This window comes from Camellia sinensis, chromosome 10 (assembly GCF_055761805.1).
Source record: "Camellia sinensis isolate YWXY chromosome 10, ASM5576180v1, whole genome shotgun sequence".
In the NCBI taxonomy this organism is placed as follows: Eukaryota; Viridiplantae; Streptophyta; class Magnoliopsida; order Ericales; family Theaceae; genus Camellia; species Camellia sinensis.
In genome coordinates, this window is record NC_138970.1 from 164994695 (window position 1) to 165013326 (window position 18632).

General features: G+C 44.1%; 2 protein-coding genes across 2 annotated transcripts; one reads left to right on the plus strand and one right to left on the minus strand.

Moving 5' to 3' along the window:
* Window positions 1–376: 376 nt before the first annotated feature.
* EMB3108 (DEA(D/H)-box RNA helicase family protein) lies at window positions 377–7944 on the minus strand. The gene is made up of 8 exons (XM_028269437.2): window positions 7408–7944; window positions 5449–5736; window positions 5180–5302; window positions 4647–5086; window positions 3007–3334; window positions 2035–2187; window positions 994–1045; window positions 377–696 (listed from the first exon to the last, which is right to left on the minus strand). The coding sequence occupies exons 1-8, from the start codon at window positions 7741–7743 to the stop codon at window positions 644–646; spliced, it is 1773 nt and encodes a 590-aa protein (XP_028125238.2). The 5' UTR covers window positions 7744–7944; the 3' UTR covers window positions 377–643.
* A 2950-nt stretch (window positions 7945–10894) lies between these two features.
* Window positions 10895–11827, plus strand: LOC145800835 (uncharacterized). The gene has a single exon (XM_082890580.1). It carries the CDS (start codon window positions 10895–10897, stop codon window positions 11825–11827), a length of 933 nt encoding a protein of 310 aa, XP_082746706.1.
* The last annotated feature ends 6805 nt before the right edge of the window (window positions 11828–18632 follow it).

Sequence of the window (18632 nt, forward strand, 5' to 3'; positions counted from 1 at the left end):
AAAAACAGACCATTGAACAAGTTTTTGATGTTTTCTAAAAACACAAAACAAAAACAAAAAATAAAACTATAAACAATGTCCTGGTAATTAATTTTTTTTTTTTTTTTTAAATAATGGTTTTTAATTGCCAGGCTGTTTGGATAGAGAAGGTCCACCTTCTGCGGGTCCCTTTGGTCTGCTTCCGCCTGGGATCCAAAACTCAATGTTGAGGCATAGCACCTGCAACCCTGCAGAGACCCCAAATCCTGAAAAGTACGCATTCCATTGGCCACGGTCCGACAAGGCTTGCATTGGGTTGTGTGTCCGAAATGGATGAGGGTTAGTGAACATGCCACAGAGAGAGAGAGAGAGAGAGAGAGAGAGAGAGAGAGAGACCTGTTTTAATGATCAATACGATAACAAAATTAATACAATGTACGCAGGGGAGGGGTGTTCAACAGATTGTCCTCTAGGGCTTCTTTGTTCACACACCACATGCCTCCAGGTGTTTGTCGTTTGTAATGTTTCTTACTCAATCGGCCTTTTAAGGATTTACTGCTAACAAAATTAATATATGAAATTTACATTTCTAAGAGGAACACTTACCAGTTGAGTGTTTGTATGCCAGGTTTACTTTACAAGCCCGCTCAAACTCACCTCATAATTATGCTAGAACTCCATCCCCAACAGATATTGTGTCATTGAGTTTGCTGGAACCTACAAAAAATAACGATAAATCGGCTCAAATTTAGTATGATTTTAAATGGAGGTTACCACTAATGTAAAGTATTCTAATTGTATCTCAACTTGAGCCCAAAGGCTAGCCCCACTTGTTTATTCCAAAATTTAGGTATGCATTGACGCATATGCACACAAATTGTAATCCATTTCTGAAACCTTTCATACTCAAATGACATCTTTTTTATTTTTTTTTTAATGACGTGTAAGATATAATATGACGTAAATTATTTGGATCTGAAATGAGATCCAAACTGAAGTACATAGAAAAGTAACCTCTTTTCTTAAGCTTATTCCGGAAGCCTCTCTTCCTGCTAAATGCTTTCTCCTGCAGCCATAAGGAAAGATTTGAGATGGTACCCGTGAAGGTGCACAAATAGTTCAATACCAATCACCAAATTTCACGTAAAATCTATGCATCTACTGTGGACATACTAAAACTTCACAAAAATTATGTTCTTCATCAGCAACAAAACTAAATTCACCAGTAACATTCTACACTCAGAAAAGAGGTTTGCTGCTGATAACTCTAAAACTGAAAGAATTTGAGAATTCTTATGGTGTGATAAATCATAGTCTAAATAGAATTACACTGCTTTTGGGCAACCTTCTCAACAACTAATGTTGTTGAGGGATTTGGGAAGGGATTTGGAAAAAGAAGGAAATTGTGGAGGATGCATGCATTATCATGAGAGGCTGTGATTGCTCCATCCAGCACATCAGGAGGGAGGCCAACATCTGCGCTGATGCTTTGGCGAAATTAGGCGAAAATCAACCAACCGATCTTCTGATTTTTAATGAACCACCGGTGGAAATCCGTAATATGCTAATTGAGGATATTGTGCACCTCTCTGAGGAGGGAAATAGGGCGTAGTCCTAGTTTGTTTGTTTATCTTTCCGTTGTACCCAAAAAGGAAAAGGAAGGAAAAAAGTGTGTAAAACTATATTTTATTCACATTTCATCTACCTTTTCTTTTTCCCTTTCCCTTTCCAAATCTTCCAACCAAACATAGCATAAGAGATCCATTCAAGGGACAGGGGGCCTAATTGAAGTAAGAGCCTCCCAATAGGGTTGTCGCTTCAATTATAATGAAAAATCATTTCATCTTTTTAGTTGGAACTTTAGGCGGTTCTTAAAAAAAGATAGCGGAGAAAATTGATGGCCAAACTAGACATTATTCTAAGGTTTTCCAAGATTATTACCAAAACAAAAACTTTTGTCCATACAATTTTATGGAGTGAGAATTTCACTCTCCGGTAACAGAGAGAAAAGGCCAAGAACAAATATGAACCATAATTAGAAACTCAAAATATTACCACAGGCTGTCCCAGTGTCCCTGCTTGACGAACAGCAGCAACAAGAGATCGGTTGGATTCATTGTACAGGCTTGTGACAAGTCCAGGCTGACCTGCTCTAGCAGTCCGCCCAACCCTATGCAAGAAATCTACGGCAGACATTGAAAATTCTGCCTAGAATATATCACAAGATTCATAGAGTTAGAATCCCTGAAAATATAAATATACAAATAGATAAAAAAATAAAATAAAATAAATAAAAGGATCTTAAAGACGTGTTAGTAATTAATTACAGCCAATGTCCAAGGAAGATTCTAAATCGGCACAACTAATTACAGCCAATCAAAGCTTTCACAAACAACCCATGCAAGAAATAATAAATCACAAGATTACATGTTAGATTTCCTGAAAATATGAACTATGTGGTAAGAAATGTTCACCAACATAATGACAAAAGAGAAAGTAGATCTTAAAGAAACAGTTTAGTTACTACAGTCAATTGCAAATGAGCAAAGCACAGAATGTGGATTTTAACTCTGTCACTAATAAAGCCATCAGAAACCAGATACACGTAACTGATTCCTAGTAATTATAAGTGGCTTTGTAGGGTTGAGCTATTTACATGAATATCTGTGTCAGCAAATGTTCAATATTTCGGTCTTCAAATCTCAACCTTGTATATAAGATCCAATTTAACAGAAAAATGTAAAAGCACACAAAGGCATACACAGATAGACATAAAAGAACAAGAAATAAATGAATAACATATGCCTTAGCAAAGCTGAAGTACATCTAACTGCTACTTCAAATGTAATTTCCAAGCTGAATTTCTAGTTTGTGTTAGTCGCTCTGAATTTTGTTTTATGATTGCTTTACAAGAGTTTATGTTGATCATTTTCTATAATGGAACCCAAAATTCCCCTAGTTTTTCTCTTACTATAAAACAACCAAAGCATAAAGCAGGAACATAATTGATTTGGCAAGTATGTACACCTGAATAACATGTGAAACATTTGGAACGTCAAGTCCACGTGCAGCAGCATCAGTGCACACAAGAACACCACCTTTTTGTTGGAAATCAATTAAGTTCTTTGCACGCTCTTCAAAAGAGGTATCACTGTGGTAACGCAAGCATTCAATCCCAGCTCCCACCAATATCTTAGCCACTGCTTCAACAGCCTCAACGGTGTTTGCAAACACCATTGTTCGTCTGAATCCAGAATCAGGACCAAATGCTTTGGATTTGAGTCCTTGTTTCACAGAATCTATGAGAACATCCACCTGTGTATCAACTGTAACCTCGATCCACCTCTGCTCCAATCTGAAACAGAAAAAAGGAGGGAAAAACAAATAAACGTAACCAAGATTATATTCCACTTTTGAAGATGAGTCCATTGTCAAATAGTTTTCATTTTAAGGCTATCGGTTGCAACATTAAATCATGAAAACAAAACAAAAAAAAAATGTCAAGTTACCACTTTAAAGAGCACAAATTCATTATTTTATTCTCAAGCATATAAGCATGCCTCATCTCCAGTTAAGAACTGGACAATAACGGAGAAAATTCATCACTTCAGTTAATAATGTTGTGCAGTCTAAACCACAGAAAACATTTGATGTTGAAACTCCCTCTTATGTCTTGTCTCCCAGTTTATCCACAAAAATTAATTTCTAAATACTCAAAACTAGAACCATTTACCATTAAGAGGACTGGCAAAAGAATCCTATTAATCAAAGAACTTCATTAGCAATAGGTTTGGTTAATGAAGGAACAAGTAGATTAAAGACTGATACGGATAATTTAATCGAACATGTACACAGGATAGCAGAGGGAAACTGCCAGAAGTGCATTAAGGCTACAGAGTGACCAAGTACTTTTGTCAGTATGAGTGTACATTTGGAAGAACAATAGCAGCTCTAAGCAATGCTGTTATTGAACAGCAATGATTATATATAATGAAAGAGACGTACTTTTGATGAGATGGAGTTAGGCTTAAACAAGTTGAAGATGAGTATTTTGTATTTTGCATCCTTAGTTTTCTTCTCTACTTGTAGATTCCTTAGCTGAGCTCAACTTTTGTGTTGAGCTTTTTTTAAACCCTTTTCTTTTTGTACCAAGGGTGCACCCGTTTTGGAGCTTTTCTTGTTTGCAATACAATTCATTCTTATTATTTAAATTGTTTTTTTAAAAGTAAATTTATTATAATAACAAAAAACTTTTTAATTTATACACCAAGTTCTTCTGAACAGTTAGGCTGCGTTTGGATCTAGGATTTGAGGAGGGATTTGTGGAGGGAAAGGAAAAGAAAAGGGAAATATAACAAAAATGTAGCTTCTATTTCATTCACTTTTCCCTTCCTATTTCCTTTCACTCCACAAACCCCTCCTCAAATTCTTGATCCAAACACAGCCTTAAGGGCTAAACAAAATGGACTCTCTTGTAATTAAATTGGCCACGAACAAATGGAAATGAATGCAATTCTAAGATGTGTCCAGCAATACAATGAACAAAGGGGTTCAAGATCTAAGCATGCAAACCAGTAACAAAGAAGCATGAATTAACATTTAACTGGCAAATAAATCAACAAAATCAAGACAAATAGACAGCCAGTAATCAGGGAATAAGGGGGCACCTTGGATTGTGATGGTGGAGATAATGTCCACTAACCCAACTGGCATCTGGAAACATCCGTTTCAACACTCCCCCAGCAGTTTTCTTTCCGTTTTCAGGAAGAGTGGCTGCAACAAAAATGTACTGCTTACTGCGCTCATATATTTTTCTTACCCTTTTCCAATCTCTTTTCTTTGTGGAGTCAGCTTCAATTCCTTCTGTTATGTCATCGGAGGAACCCTCATCACCTTCATCCTCTTCCGGGACTATCTCAGTCTGCAGGTCCTTATCATCTTCAGATTCAATATCCATAGGAGAATCAGAATATGAGTCCACTGGCTTGTCAACTACAGGTCTTCTCATCCGTGATAACAGCTTCTCGTCAAAACGAAGCATGTTTATGAGACGGATAACTTGATTCTGAAAGCTCCCACAGAGCAACATGTCTGCTTCATCAAACACCTACCAATTGTGAAAAATAATCAAATTAGCAAAAGGCTTGCAATTGTTACAGCAACCAGAGGATATATACAGAGGAGGTGGAAAAAGAATTACCACGTATTTGACACCGCGTATAAAATCAGAACGACGGCGCCTCTCCGGGTCAATTGCATATAGGTAATTCAAAAGAGCAGCCGGGGTCGATACAATTATATCTGGTTCCTCAACTGGCCAACCCTGGAGTCAATTTGTTCAATTGTAAATATCAAACAACTACTAGAAAACAAAGCACCATACTCATCCAGTAACACATTAACAACAAATTCTTCCAGCACCGGATAGATGATGTGTTGTATCAAGGAAAAGAAACTAAATGTGAGTACCTGTCGCCCACACACAGCAGCAACCCTAAGAAGTGGTTCACCATTATCACCACAAAGACAGTTAGCCATCCGAACCACTTGCTCGCACAGCATGACATTGGGGCAAAGAACAAGAGATAGCTGATGAGGAAGGTTTGATTCAAGGTCAGCAGTAGAATTCACAGAATTATCAGGCGTAATACATAACTTGTCCATTAATGGAATTAGGTAACCATGTGTTTTGCCACTACCAGTCTCTGCTGCAACCACTACATCATTTCCTGAAAGTATACATGGTATACAAGAAGCCTGAAATGCAAACAAACATATATCAACAACTATCACATTATCCTCAACAACAAAAGGTGACACGGTTCATTTGATGAGCCTTGTAATAGAATGGAATATTCATTTCATACCCAATAATGTGAACAAGAATCAGAGGTTAACTCTGACACTTATATTCACACTTTAAGGTAGTGTTTGGTTCACGGGAATGAAATGAAATGAAATGATCATTCCATCAAAATATCTATTCCCATGTTTGGTTAACTAAAAAAATAATAAAAAATACATTGCAAATGGAATCATCATTCATCATTCTAAGTGAATGATCATTCCATAGGGGAACGTAAGCATTGACCATTCAATTCCATCTCATTCTAGTGAACCAAATAGAGCCTAAGAGTCATAGTATAAAGGTATAGTATAAGGTGTCATAGTATTAAGGGTACATAATTGCATATGCACATCCTCAGAAAATTGTATGCATTTATTGTCTTTCACATGACATTCAAGCCATAATTCAATCACTTCAAATGGTATAACTAAATAATCTTGAAGACATTATTAGAGCATCTCCAATCCTTCATCAAAAATTTCATAAAATTCAATTTTTATGAAAAATGGCTAATAGTGTTCTCCAACCATTTCATCAAATCTGCATCACATCATCGGAATGACAATTTTCTCCAAATCAAGGATGAACCAAATCCTTCACCAAATTTCCAACAATCATATTTTTAATCAAATTTTGTGAAATTTTAAAAAGGGTAAGGATTATAGCATCTCCAATCCTTCACCTTTTCTTTTATCAAATTTAAATTTGATGAAAAAGTGCTCAAAAATCATCTCCAATCATTTCATCAAATGTTCATCCAATCAAGGGAGAGTCATTTTTTTTTTTTTTTTTCGCATCAAATTGAGAACTCATCAAATTTGAATTTGATGGAAATTTTAAAAGATGAAGCATTTCATCAAATTTGAGGAAAAGTGAAATTTGAGATAAGAGGGGAATTTTTAAAAAGATTTTGATAACATTTGATGAAAGGATTGGAATAATTCATATCAAATCAAGCTTTTTACTCAAATTTGAAATCAAATTAGATGAAAAATTTTATGAAGATTTGGAGATGCTCTTAGGGATGGATTTCTTTTATAAAAAAAAAATGGAAGATTTTAGGATAAGTTTGAGTTTAGAGAGAGAGAGAGAGAGAGAGAGAATAAGGATTGGAGCTGCTCTTAGCATTGAACTTAACAAAAAAAAATAAAAATCTTCACTAGAATTTCATGCAGTAAAAAGTAATCAATTTGTAGTATTGGGATGATGGCAACCCTTTTTGTTTCAGTGTAACCCAGTTTTTTTTTTTGCACAAATTTGCAATAAAAACAAACAGAGCACAGCACTCTAATTTCCATGGGACATCCAAAAGAGAAGTACTAATTGTTCTAAGTTATTGAGTTACTCCTATGTGGTTGTGCTTGTTAGACGCATTTCCACAAGAGCATTGTTATTAAGACCAAAAATTAGACTCAATTTTCAAGGCAATGATCTGCCAATCAATTAGGATATTAAACACAATACTCTCGTATATTCTCCAATCATCAACCAATCATATCACTTACCCATCAGATTTAGAAAATGGGTTTTTCCTTTCTATAATTATGCAAAAGGAAAAGATCAGTGGTGGAATGGCGGACCTGAACCAGAGAAGGTCGGTCGAGGCCCATATTAGAGAGAGCTTCGGAGAGCCGATTCGATACTCCAAGCGAATTCCACGAAATGCTTTCTTGGGCGAAGAATGTGTCGGTACCATTTTTATCTGCAGATTCGGCCACCGCAGTGGCGGTCCCTAATGACCTAATTCTACTCCGGCATGGTTGATTAAGCCAACACAATCTTACCTTTCTTGAAGAAGAAGAAGATGATGATGATGATGATTGTGAAAAATGGGTTAAAGGTAAGAGGAGTCTGTGTGGAGATGACAATCTGCGAAAATGGAGCATTGAGACACAACAATACTGCTGCAAAATCATCAGCTTTGAGCTGTAATGGACTTGAATGCGAAGATGTGTGCGGGTGTGTGTGTGTGTGTGTGTGTGTGTGTGTTTTGTGTGTAAAAATGAGGTATCTTTAATGGAGGTTGTGTTTTAGGGTTTTATGATAAACCCTCTTTTCAGTTTTAGCTAAAAAGAACTGAAAATTGAATGGACATGAGTTAAAGATTTGGGCAAATTACTCTTTACCCCTCAATTATGAGTTATTATCATTTTCTTCTTTGTATTAAAAAATTGTCACTTTTAGCTCCTCTAATTTTTTGATCTGTTTAAATTTCAGTTTTTTGTTAACATTTTTTTTTTATGAAAAGACAAAAAAAAAATTATTACTTGTGAGCTGTAAATGCTAATTTTATGACTAAGGATTAGTCTGGCAAGTAATATTTTTGTAGTGATTTTTTTTTTATTAAAATATGAAATGAAAAAATTGAAGAGTTTAAAATTGACTTTTAACTTTATACGGAAAAAAAAAAAGTGTAAAAAATAAAGATAAAGAAAGTTTTTTTTATTTTATTTATATGACTTCTTATTTTTTTGAGTTTAGACTTTTATTTTTTAATGATTTTTTTTGACTATTTTATCATGATATATTTTAACATCCCTCTCTAACTTTTAATAATGGAAGAGATTCACAATATATATATTTTTTTTGTAACCTAAGGTTCATTACCTACACTCATATATCACACCCGCTATCTCATTCTCTCTCTCTCTCTCTCTCTCTCTCTCTCCCACAGTCAGGGACGGAACATTGAATTTGGGTAATATTATCCTGGAGCTTCGAGGCCATGAACTTGATATTACAATTAGAACAGTAAAAGTGGGTGCAACCCATCATGCTAAATGAATCGCTGAAAGACTTTGGTTCCACGCAAATTTCGTAGACTGCAATGAATCGCTGACTGCTCAGAAGCTAATGAAGAATTGAGAATTTGAATATCATCATCGTCGTCATTTTCTGGGAAAATGGATAGGTCAATGTCTGAGAGGGGAGATTTGCACCTGACTGTACGGCCGAGCTGAGATAACGTCAGGCGTGACGGACCGCGTAGCGCCGAAGTAATCTCTGTTGACATGGCCAGCGGCCTGCCTTGCACAGTCGGAAATATTGACTGGTCAGGCACCAACTGGCATAGCTGAGCTACGTCTTGAACGTGTTGGACGGAGCTTGGGTTAGCGGATGCTGACCGGGCTAAAAGGCAGCCCGAGCTAGTCCGTGGGTGCGATCAAGGCCGGTGCATCTTGGATCGGTCAGTCGATATAAAGTGGCTTCGTGTGACCAAGATTGAAGGTAGACCGGTTGGAGGCCGGCATGCCTCGCAACCGGATGGTCATGATGAACCGACCAATGATGGTTCGGCCGAGGTGGGCAGGCTTTCGCCTGATTCCAAGTTATAGGTCGACAACACATAGCTCAGTTATGAGCATGTAATAGCGACTCTCCACAAGTGGCAGGCCAGTCGTGGTACTCCGGTTAAGTATGCCACCTGGGCCAATGGCGTGAAGGAGAGGACATCCGCTCCACGCACGCCTCAATACCGTTGGGCAGTTCTGTGTGTACTGGAGGGAGGACTAAGCCTTTACACGCGTAAGGTGGTGAGAGGCGAGCATTGCCACCTGTCCAAGGAAGGACAGTAGAGGTAGTGCACGCACAATCTTGAGGCTGCATGGCCAGCCTAGAAATATGAAGGAGGAGGGACGTTGGAGGTAAGCGAATTCATCCTATCAAAAACTCTCTCTCTGATAGCCTTCTCCTTTAGCTTGTGGTCTGACTTGATCGTCGGAGGGTCTTTCTGGCACACCACCGCCAGGCAGCTCACCATTTTTGTGTTGCAGAGTTAGACGCCATCACAAGAAGCTTGACGACCAAGAAGTATGGAGAACAAAGGATATTTCACCCCCTTACAATTGGCGCCGTCTGTGGGAAGTTTTTTGATACTCAACCCTTGTTCTCAGAGCTTCTTCGATCATTTCCATGGCCAACAACGGCGAAGCCCCACTGTCCGTCGTCGATGGCGTCACCCCTGAGTACGCCCACTTGAGAGAAGGTCCTCTGAATATTCCAGCCATGGCAGGCCTAGAAACTCCTTTGCGGAGTGCGCGAGACAAACGCGGAAGGAGTGCTGATCGCTCGCAGAGTCCTGGAGGCCGCAGACGCCGGGGGGAGTCCCATGCACAGCGCCTAGAGCACAAACTCAAGGACCAAGACGCCGTCATTCGCAAGATGGCGGCGAAGATAGAGCTGCTGAAACGCCAGATCAAAGGGAAGGGTGTTGCTGGAGAGGGCAACCTCAGTGAGCGCACCCCGTCCCCTCGTTGGAGCAGTCGCTGCCATGGGAGGACTCACTCTCTCTCTATCACCAGGAACTATGGGGTTAGAGGCTCCAGCCAAGGGGAGGACAGGTCCCTCTCTCGCGACAACACATACCGCCCCTCACGCCCGACGCCGACGTCGGGATCCTCTTTCTCCACACGTTCCCGGGACTTGAGGGATGTATTGGAAGAGAGGGCGCACTGTCGGGAGGTTCGAAGAGTGCTGGCACTGCAGAGGTTAAGCGCTCCAGTGCGTTACAGTGAGGAAGTGGCGATGCCAGCCCCCAAAGTGATGGCCCCTGCGCTGGAGGACAAAGAGCTGGCGCGACTTACAGCCGCGCCGCTGTCTCCAGAGATTGAGAGTACGCCACTCCCCGCCGGATTCCACCAGCTAAAGTTCACTTTGTACGACGGCAAAATGGATCCGTACATGCACATGAGTCATTATCGGCAGGTGATGGCTGGCCACCGGCGCAACGACGCTCTGATGTGTCTCATATTCCCAGCAAACTTGGGAGAGCTGGGTCTGAAGTGGTTTGAAAGGCTCCCGGAGGGGAGTATAGAGGGGTGGCAGCAGCTAGCGGAAGCCTTCGTCACCAGATTCAAAACCAACACACGAACGCCGAAGGAGGTCGACCATCTCCTGGGCGTCAAGATGGAGTTTGGGTGTTCGTTGAAGGCATACAATGCGAAATACTAGGAAACTTACAATGAGATCCTCGACTGCCCCACCAATCTGGCGATCATTCAGTACAAACGGGGTCTCCCAGTCGGACATAGGCTACGAGATTCACTCACGATGCATCAACCTACAACCATGGAGTCATTGATGCAGCGGATCAATGAGCACATTCGTGTGGAGGATGATGCCGCCTCCGCAACCGAGAAGGTTAATCCGGTCACGGCAGATAGGAGGGTCGCGGGGAAAGTCCACTCGGTTGGGCAGGAGGATAGCCGCCCAAACAACCGGTCGAAAGACCAGTGCCATGGTCCAAACCGTGATGACAGAAACAAAGGCCGCCGAAACGACCGGGCAGACCCTCCCCGTGATGTAGCGGAGGATGCCAAAAGAAAATTGAAGGCGTGGACTGGGATCACCACGGTGTTTAAAATCCCCATCTACCGCATTTTGAGCAAGATTCGAAGCGAACCCTTCGTCCGTTGGCCGGCCAAGTTGGGGAGTGCCCAGAGAGGCTTCAATTCAAAATATCGCTGCACCTTTCATGAAGAACGGGGGCACCGAACAGAGGACTGTCTGCCGCTCAAGCAGCACTTAGAGGAATTGGTGGCGGCGGGGCATCTTGTCCAATACATAGATGGGGGCATCAAGGCCACGCCAGCAGACCAAGTCGAGCCAAACGGCCTGGCCGCCCTAGAAGCGCCCCCGCAAGGTGTAATCAACGTCATCCACAGAATCATTGAACCGGCCAGGGTTTGCGAGCTTTGGGGGATGATCAAGAAGGCCGAGCACATGAGGGAAGTGCTCTCTGTTCAGCCCGCTGTGAAGAAAGGAAAGACCGAAGAAAGGGACATCCTTTCATTCTCAACCAAGGACTTGGAAAGAGTTCAGATGCCGCACAATGATGCCTTAGTAGTCACTCTTCGCGTCAAGGACTTTGATATCAAGAGAATCTTGATCGACCAGGGGAGTTCGGTCGAAATCATGTATTATGACGCGTTCAAACAGATGAAGTTAGAAGACAAGGACTTGGCCCCTGCGACGTCTCCTTTGGTCGGCTTCAACTCATAGCCGGAGTGACCAATCGGAAAAATTATTTTGCCGGTCAAAGCGGGTTCAGTAGTAAAGCAAGTGGAGTTTTGGGTGCTCAAAGTTCCATCCACCTACAACTTGATCTTAGGTAGGGGCTGGTTGCACGCCATGCAAGCGGTTGCCTCGACCTTCCACCAAGTCATGCGCTTTCCGGCGTCGAGTGGGCAAATAGAGGAAGTTTGGGGAGACCAGGTGATGGCAAAACAATGCTTCGTTGCGGTAAATGGCAGCCGAGCAGCCAAAGGGTTTGTCCAAATGATCGAGGGGCCTGAGGAAAAAGAGGTCCTTGAAGACGTGGGAAGGAAGGCCGAGGAAAAATCGGTCGAAGATTTGGTGGAAGTGCGCTTTGACGAAAACGATCTAACTAAATTCTTCATTTTGGGATCATCTTTGTCTAGCGCCGAGCAAGCGGATTATGTCAACTTCTTGGTTTCCAATTTGGAGGCCTTTGCCTGGACGCCTTACGACATGCCTAGCATCGACCCGAGCTTCATCTGTCATCAGTTGAATGTTTTTCCCAACGCACGGCCAGTCATTCAAAGGACGTGTCGTTCAGCCCTGCACCATGCTGAAGTGGTGGCGGAAGAAGTGAAGAACTTGTTGGAAGCCGGGGCTATAGAAGAAATGCAATACCCTCAGTGGATATCCAACACGGTGGTTGTTCCCAAGAAAAATGGCAAGTGGCGAGTCTGCGTTGACTACAAGACTGTCAACCGGGCTTGTCCTAAGGATAGCTTTCCCCTTCCTCGGATTGACCAGCTAGTGGACTTGGCCGCTGGCCATCAGAGGTTTAGCTTCCTAGACGCTTATCGCGGCTACCACCAGATAGCCATGTATAAACCGGACAGAGAGATTACATCGTTCACCATCCCTAGAGGATTATACTGTTACAAAGTCATGCCGTTCGGACTAAAGAACGCTGGAGCAACCTTTCAGCGGATGGTTACAAAAATGTTCGCTCCTCTCTTGGGCCAAACAATGGAGGCCTACATCGACGATATGGTGGTAAAGAGTAAGGAGAAGTCTGAACACCTCACCGACCTAGCAGAAATGTTCGCCATACTTAAGTACCATAAGCTTCATCTGAACGCCTCCAAATGCGCCTTCGGAGTTGGCACTAGAAAGTTTCTGGGTTTTCTGGTTACAAATCGGGGGATTGAAGCCAACCCATCCCAGATCAAAGCGATACAAGAGTTAGAGCGCCCGAATTCTACAAAGGACGTGCAACATCTTGCCCGGATAGCAGCTGCGCTGAACAGATTCATCAACCGGTCTTCGGATCGTTGCAGGCCCTTCTTCAAAACTCTGAAGTCCAAGTTCTTCTAGGATGAAGAGTGCGACTGTGCACTGGCGGACTTAAAAGCGTATCTCTCCTCAGCCCCAATTTTGGTCACGCCTCAGCCGGGCGAAGAGCTGTACCTCTACTTGGCTGTTTCTCAACACGCGGTGAGCGCGGTATTGATTTATGCTGAAGGCATCCAGCACCTACCAATCTTCTATGTAAGCAAGACCCTGCTCCCGGCCAAAACAAGATATCTTTCCTTGGAGAAATTGGTGCTGGCCCTAATGATGGCGTTGAGAAAGCTGGCACACTATTTTCATGCCCATACAATAGTTGTGCTGACTGAATTCCCTCTCAAGGTGCTCTTTGAGAAGGCCGACTTCACCGGGAGGATTCTGAAATGGGCCGTGGAATTGGGGCAGTATGACATCAGGTTCCGCCCGCGCACCACGGTCAAAGCTCAAGCTCTTGCATATTTTGTGGCAGAATTTGCCCCTGGGACGCATCCAGTTTGCCCGATTGATTTGGTTGGTGCGGATTTAGCACAACCCAAGGTTTTGGCAGCGGAGACGAGCGTTGGCTCGCACGTGGGAAAAGGGCAAAGTTTGACCGAACTAGCAAAGTCCGACAACTCGTTGGAAGACGAACCCAATGGAGACGAGAAAAAAGACCAGAACGAGCTGGCCAGAGACATTGAATTGAGAAGCTCCCAAAACCCGTCTGATTGTTGGAAGCTGTTCATTGGCGAGATGTGGAAGCTCTTCGTCGATGGAGCGTCCAACAGGCATGGGACCAGGCTGGGGATTGTGCTGACCTCACCAGATGGGCTGATTATTGAGCAAGCAATTACGCTCGGATTCCCGGCGTCCAACAACGAGGCAGAGTATGAAGCCCTCCTCGCCGGTTTGAGAAGCGCATTGAGAATGAAAGCCACCGCCCTTATGGTCTTCAGCGACTCCAAGCTGGTGACCAATCAGATATCAGGGGAGTATGAGGCAAGGGATGAAAGAATGGCCAAGTATCAAGCGTTGGTGCGAGAAGAAATCAAGAAGTTCCCTGCGATAAGAGTGAAACAGATCAACCGTGAAGAAAACAACTCGGCTGACGAATTGGCTGGGTTCACCTCCACTCAGACAGCTTTTCCTAACCCCTTGATGATAGAGTTTTTACCCCGGCCAAGCATTGAGGAACCGGAAGCAACCGAGGTGCTCTGCACCGACTTGGGTCCTTCCTGGATGGATCCCATCATCGTCTTCTTAAAAGACAGAGTTCTACCGGAAGAAAAGAAGACAGCCCACAAAATCCGAGCAAAGTCAGAGCGGTTTTGGCTCTCCCCATCTGGAGCCTTGTATAAGAAGTCCTTCACCGGGCCGTATTTGAAGTGTGTCCACCCCGCCAAAGTGGAGACTTTTCTCTACGAAATACATGAGGGCATCTGTGGAAGCCATACTGGAGGCAGGTCCTTGGCGTACCGAGCAATTTCCCAAGGTTACTGGTGGCCATGCATGCAGGCGGATGCACAGAAATATGTTCGCAGGTGTGAGAAGTGTCAGAAGTTCGCTCACCCGATCCACCAGCCGACTAGAGATTTGCTCCCTCTCACGAGTCCTTGGCCGTTCGCGCTTTGGGGATTGGATATTGTTGGACCACTCCTAGCAGTGCCGGGCAAGCGCAAGTTCTTCATCGCCGCCACCGACTATTTCACCAAGTGGGTGGAGGCCGAGCCACTGGCGACCATAAAGGAAAAGGATGTGAAGAAGTTTGTTTGGCAAAACGTCATTACTCGCTTCAGTATACCCAGGGCCCTCGTCTCAGATAACGGCACCCAATTCGATGGGAAGCTCTTTCGCGAATTTTGCGAAAAGTTGAAGATCGAGTTCTACAATTCGACGCCGGCCTATCCTCAGTCTAACGGTCAAGCAGAGGCCTCAAACAAGACCATCTTGGATAGGCTAAAGAAGCGGCTTGAAAAAGCCAAAGGGAAATGGGCTGAGGAACTTCCTAACGTGCTCTGGGCATACCGTACTACCCCAAAAAGGTCGACTGAGGAAACACCATTCGCTTTGGCCTACGGCATGGAGGCAGTCATCCCGTTGGAAATTAGCATGCCAACAATCCGCTCTGAAAGTTTCCAGCCTGATCTGAATAATGAAGCCGTGGCATTGGAATTAGACCTTGCCGAGGAAAGAAGGGAGCGGGCACTAATCCACATCGCAGCTTATCAACAAGAACTCTCCAAGAAATACAACAAGGCGGTGCACCCCAGGCTATTCAAGGTTGGGGACTGGGTTTTGAGAAAGGTACTTGGCAACACGGTGGTCCCTGGCGAAGGAAAGCTCGGTGCGAATTGGGAAGGACCATACAAGGTGATTGGTCTGGCTGGCAAAGGGGCAGACCATCTGGAAGATTTGGATGGCAAGGTTGTCCCCAGACCATGGAATGCAGCCAACCTTAAGGTTTTTTACTTTTGAATTGTAATTAGCTTATGTTGTTTAAGCTTTTCCAGACCCCTAGCCTCTTGGCACTAGATGTAAAAGATAGCAATGCTTTTGTAATAAAAATAGCACTCTTGTTTGGTATTACATCTCTGTACAATGAAATCGCAAGGACACAAGGCAATCATGGATGCCAGGGGCAAGGAGACCGCCCTGAATGAGACCGATCTGATTTCATCTCGCTGGAATGGAGACAGATCGCACAAAAAGTTTACGTAGGGAAAAGTTCGCATTAGCCTGGGGCCGAGCTGGTTTCCCTCACCCGATCTAAATGTTGGCGTCATGACCAACCTAGCTGAAACATTGGTGTTTTGCCCAATGTAAGGGCCGAGCTGATTTTGCTCGGCCCAGTCGGCATATTGGTGTCTTGTCCAATATAGGAAACGAGCGGGTTTTGTTCGGTAGGATTTCTCGGTGCTGGCGTTTTGTCCAACTAATAAGAAGCTGAGCTGACTTGGCTCGGCCGAGCTGACTTGGCTCGGCCGAAAGGAAATGTTGGCAGCTTAACCAACTCACAAGGCGAGCTGATTTTTGCTCGGTCTCATTGATGTAATGGAAATGTATGATTCTGCAAACATTTCAAACCGAGCGGATTTTGCTCGGCCAAGTTACAATGTCAGTTCATTTAAATTTTCAAGGAGCTGAGCTGCCAGATATGTTGAAAAACATTCTGGGTGATTTCAGCTTGGCATATTGTGCAGCTCAGCCGACCTGCCAGTTGTGAGTTATCAACATTTAAATCGGGACATTTGTACACAAGCCAACCGAAAAGAAATAGACGATATACTAACAAAAGGTTCAAAAGTTTCATTGATTGAAGAAAATTCAGTACAAAGGTGGGGCCTGGCCCGGTTACATGCCAAAAAAAAAAAGGGGAAACTTTCAATCCATTTCAAGATCGACAGTTTGTCCGGCTGCCTCCACCGTCTGCTCAGCCATATCGATTGTCTGCTCGGGCAAATTTTCCTCGGCGTCGTCGTCAGCTCCATCCCCCACAACAACATCCCGATCAGCCACTTCGTCATCTTGAGATACTTCGGCAGTGGTTTGCTCGGCTTGTTGCGCGGCGGCGGCTTCTTCCTCGGCCTCCTTCCTTGCCTCTGCAATGAGCCGGTTTTGGGTAGCATTGGCGTAGGCCTGCATATAGACCAGGATATATGCTGCAGGGGGGTTCACAAACATTTCGGCATCTTGACCAAGGCCAACTTTTTCCACGGCAGCCTTCCAGCCGCACTGGAAAAAGATGTCCTTGGTCGCTTGGACTTGGTGCTCATAGGTTTTCTCCCCCTGCTTGTATCCACGGTCCTCTGCCTCATCGACCGCTTTGTCCCTTTCTTCCTTATGGGCGTCGCGCAGCTTCCACAGCTCGGCGAGATACCGAGCTTTCGTCAACTTCACGGCTCGTTGTTTTTCTTTGCTAGCTCGGTCGATTTTTTGGAGCAAGGTATCTCGCTCCGCCACGACTGCTTCTTGCGCGGCCTTGAGTTTTGCTATCTCGCCTTTCTGGGCCTTGTTCTCCGAGATGGCATCGGGCAGGCTCTACCACACTTTGATCATCCGGTCGTGGGCCAAGTAGTTCTTTTGCGCGGCCTGAAAACCAGTGAGAGATCGTTAGTACTCGAAAAACCGAGCAAACAGTTTGACATAAAAAAAATAGAGAACTTACCAGCACTATGGATTTCGCCGCCGAGCGGAGGACCTTGAGGTCAGAAAGCTCGTCATGTTTTTTCATATCAGCGGGCAAGATTAACCCCTTGGTCAAATTGAAACCAAGCGAGTAATCTTTGTCCACATAGACGGAGTCCTCAGAAGAAACTGCCCGGCCCTGGTATTTGAACTCGGGCGCCCAGACCGGGGGGGTGGCTGGGCCCTTACCCTTGGATTTGCCAGCCAGCGGTTGCTCGGTCCGGTCCCCCGGTTCGGTTGAGGCGACCTCAGTTGAATCTTCATCAACGAGGTTTTGCCCGGTCATCTCCTTCCTCGTCCTTTTCTTTGATCGGCTAGCCGGTTGTTCGTTGGCGAGAGCAAGCACAGCTCCTTCTGTTTGCCCGGTTGGGGTGGAAGATGTTCCCCCGGTCGCCTCTGGAGGCTGGGACCCCCCTTCCTCTCCAGTAATCATTGATTTGATCACCCTTATCTTGGCCATTTCTTGCTCGGCTGTAAGGGGGACGAATCTGATTGATGGCAAGTTGGGATCTGGTTCAGGGGATGGCACACGTAGGAAGTCGGTGACTCTGCTCTTGCGCGGCCCTTGGTAATGGTAGGTTTGGTCGAAACCGAGAAGTTTTGATGCCTCCCTCTCCTTGGCTGGATGGCGAAACAGGACTCTAATGGCCTCTTGGTTGGCCTGGTGGTAGTCCGCTGCTAGGTACTTATCTGCAGAAAAGAGGTAAGTGTTAGACCGGTGCAAAATTATAATAATGAAATTCAGAAAGAGGATAGTGCAGTCAGCCGGGCTACTTACCAGCACTGCCAAAATTTTTCCTAATGTACCAGCCCGGTATGGGTGCCTTGGTGTCCTCGTAAGCACTGGACACCCAGAGGAAGTCGTCGTCGTTAGTTTCTTTGTCTGGGTTGCCTTCAATGAGTTTTGCTCGGCCCTTCTTGACTTTGAGGTACCAGCAAAGCCCACTCTTATTTCTACTTAGGCTATATTGGTGGAAAATTTCTGCAAGACAGAGATTTAAACCGAGCCTCCGATTCAGCTCGGCGACGCCGTTTATTATTTTGTTTGTGTTATTTGAAACTTGGGTCGGGCAAAGCCTCGTCTGCCTAAAAAATTTGCAGATCAAAGGTTGCACGGGGAAGCGAAGCCCTTCTTCAACAATGGAAATGACTGTAAAGGGGCACCGGTCTAAGTCGCCCCATGGTGTGTCTCCTTTTTTGGCGAGTTCTAAGATAACGCCATCAGGAACGCTGTACTCCCTTCTAAATTCGGCCATCGCGCCAGGCGAGCTTACCATAAATCGGTACTTCCCCATTATCTCGGTTCTATTTGGTTTAGTAT

What these genes read in the sequence shown, in the direction of transcription:
- EMB3108 (XM_028269437.2), bottom strand. Translation starts at nt 7,743, where the DNA reads ATGATTTTGCAGCAGTATTGTTGTGTCTCAATGCTCCATTTTCGCAGA. An exon ending in CTCCACCATCACAATCCAAG is followed by an intron (nt 3,335 to 4,646) that starts GTGCCCCCTTAT and finishes TTTCTGTTTCAG; the next exon opens with ATTGGAGCAGAGGTGGATCG. An exon ending in ATGTTTCACATGTTATTCAG is followed by an intron (nt 2,188 to 3,006) that starts GTGTACATACTT and finishes GATATATTCTAG; the next exon opens with GCAGAATTTTCAATGTCTGC.
- LOC145800835 (XM_082890580.1), top strand. Translation starts at nt 10,895, where the DNA reads ATGGAGTCATTGATGCAGCGGATCAATGAGCACATTCGTGTGGAGGAT.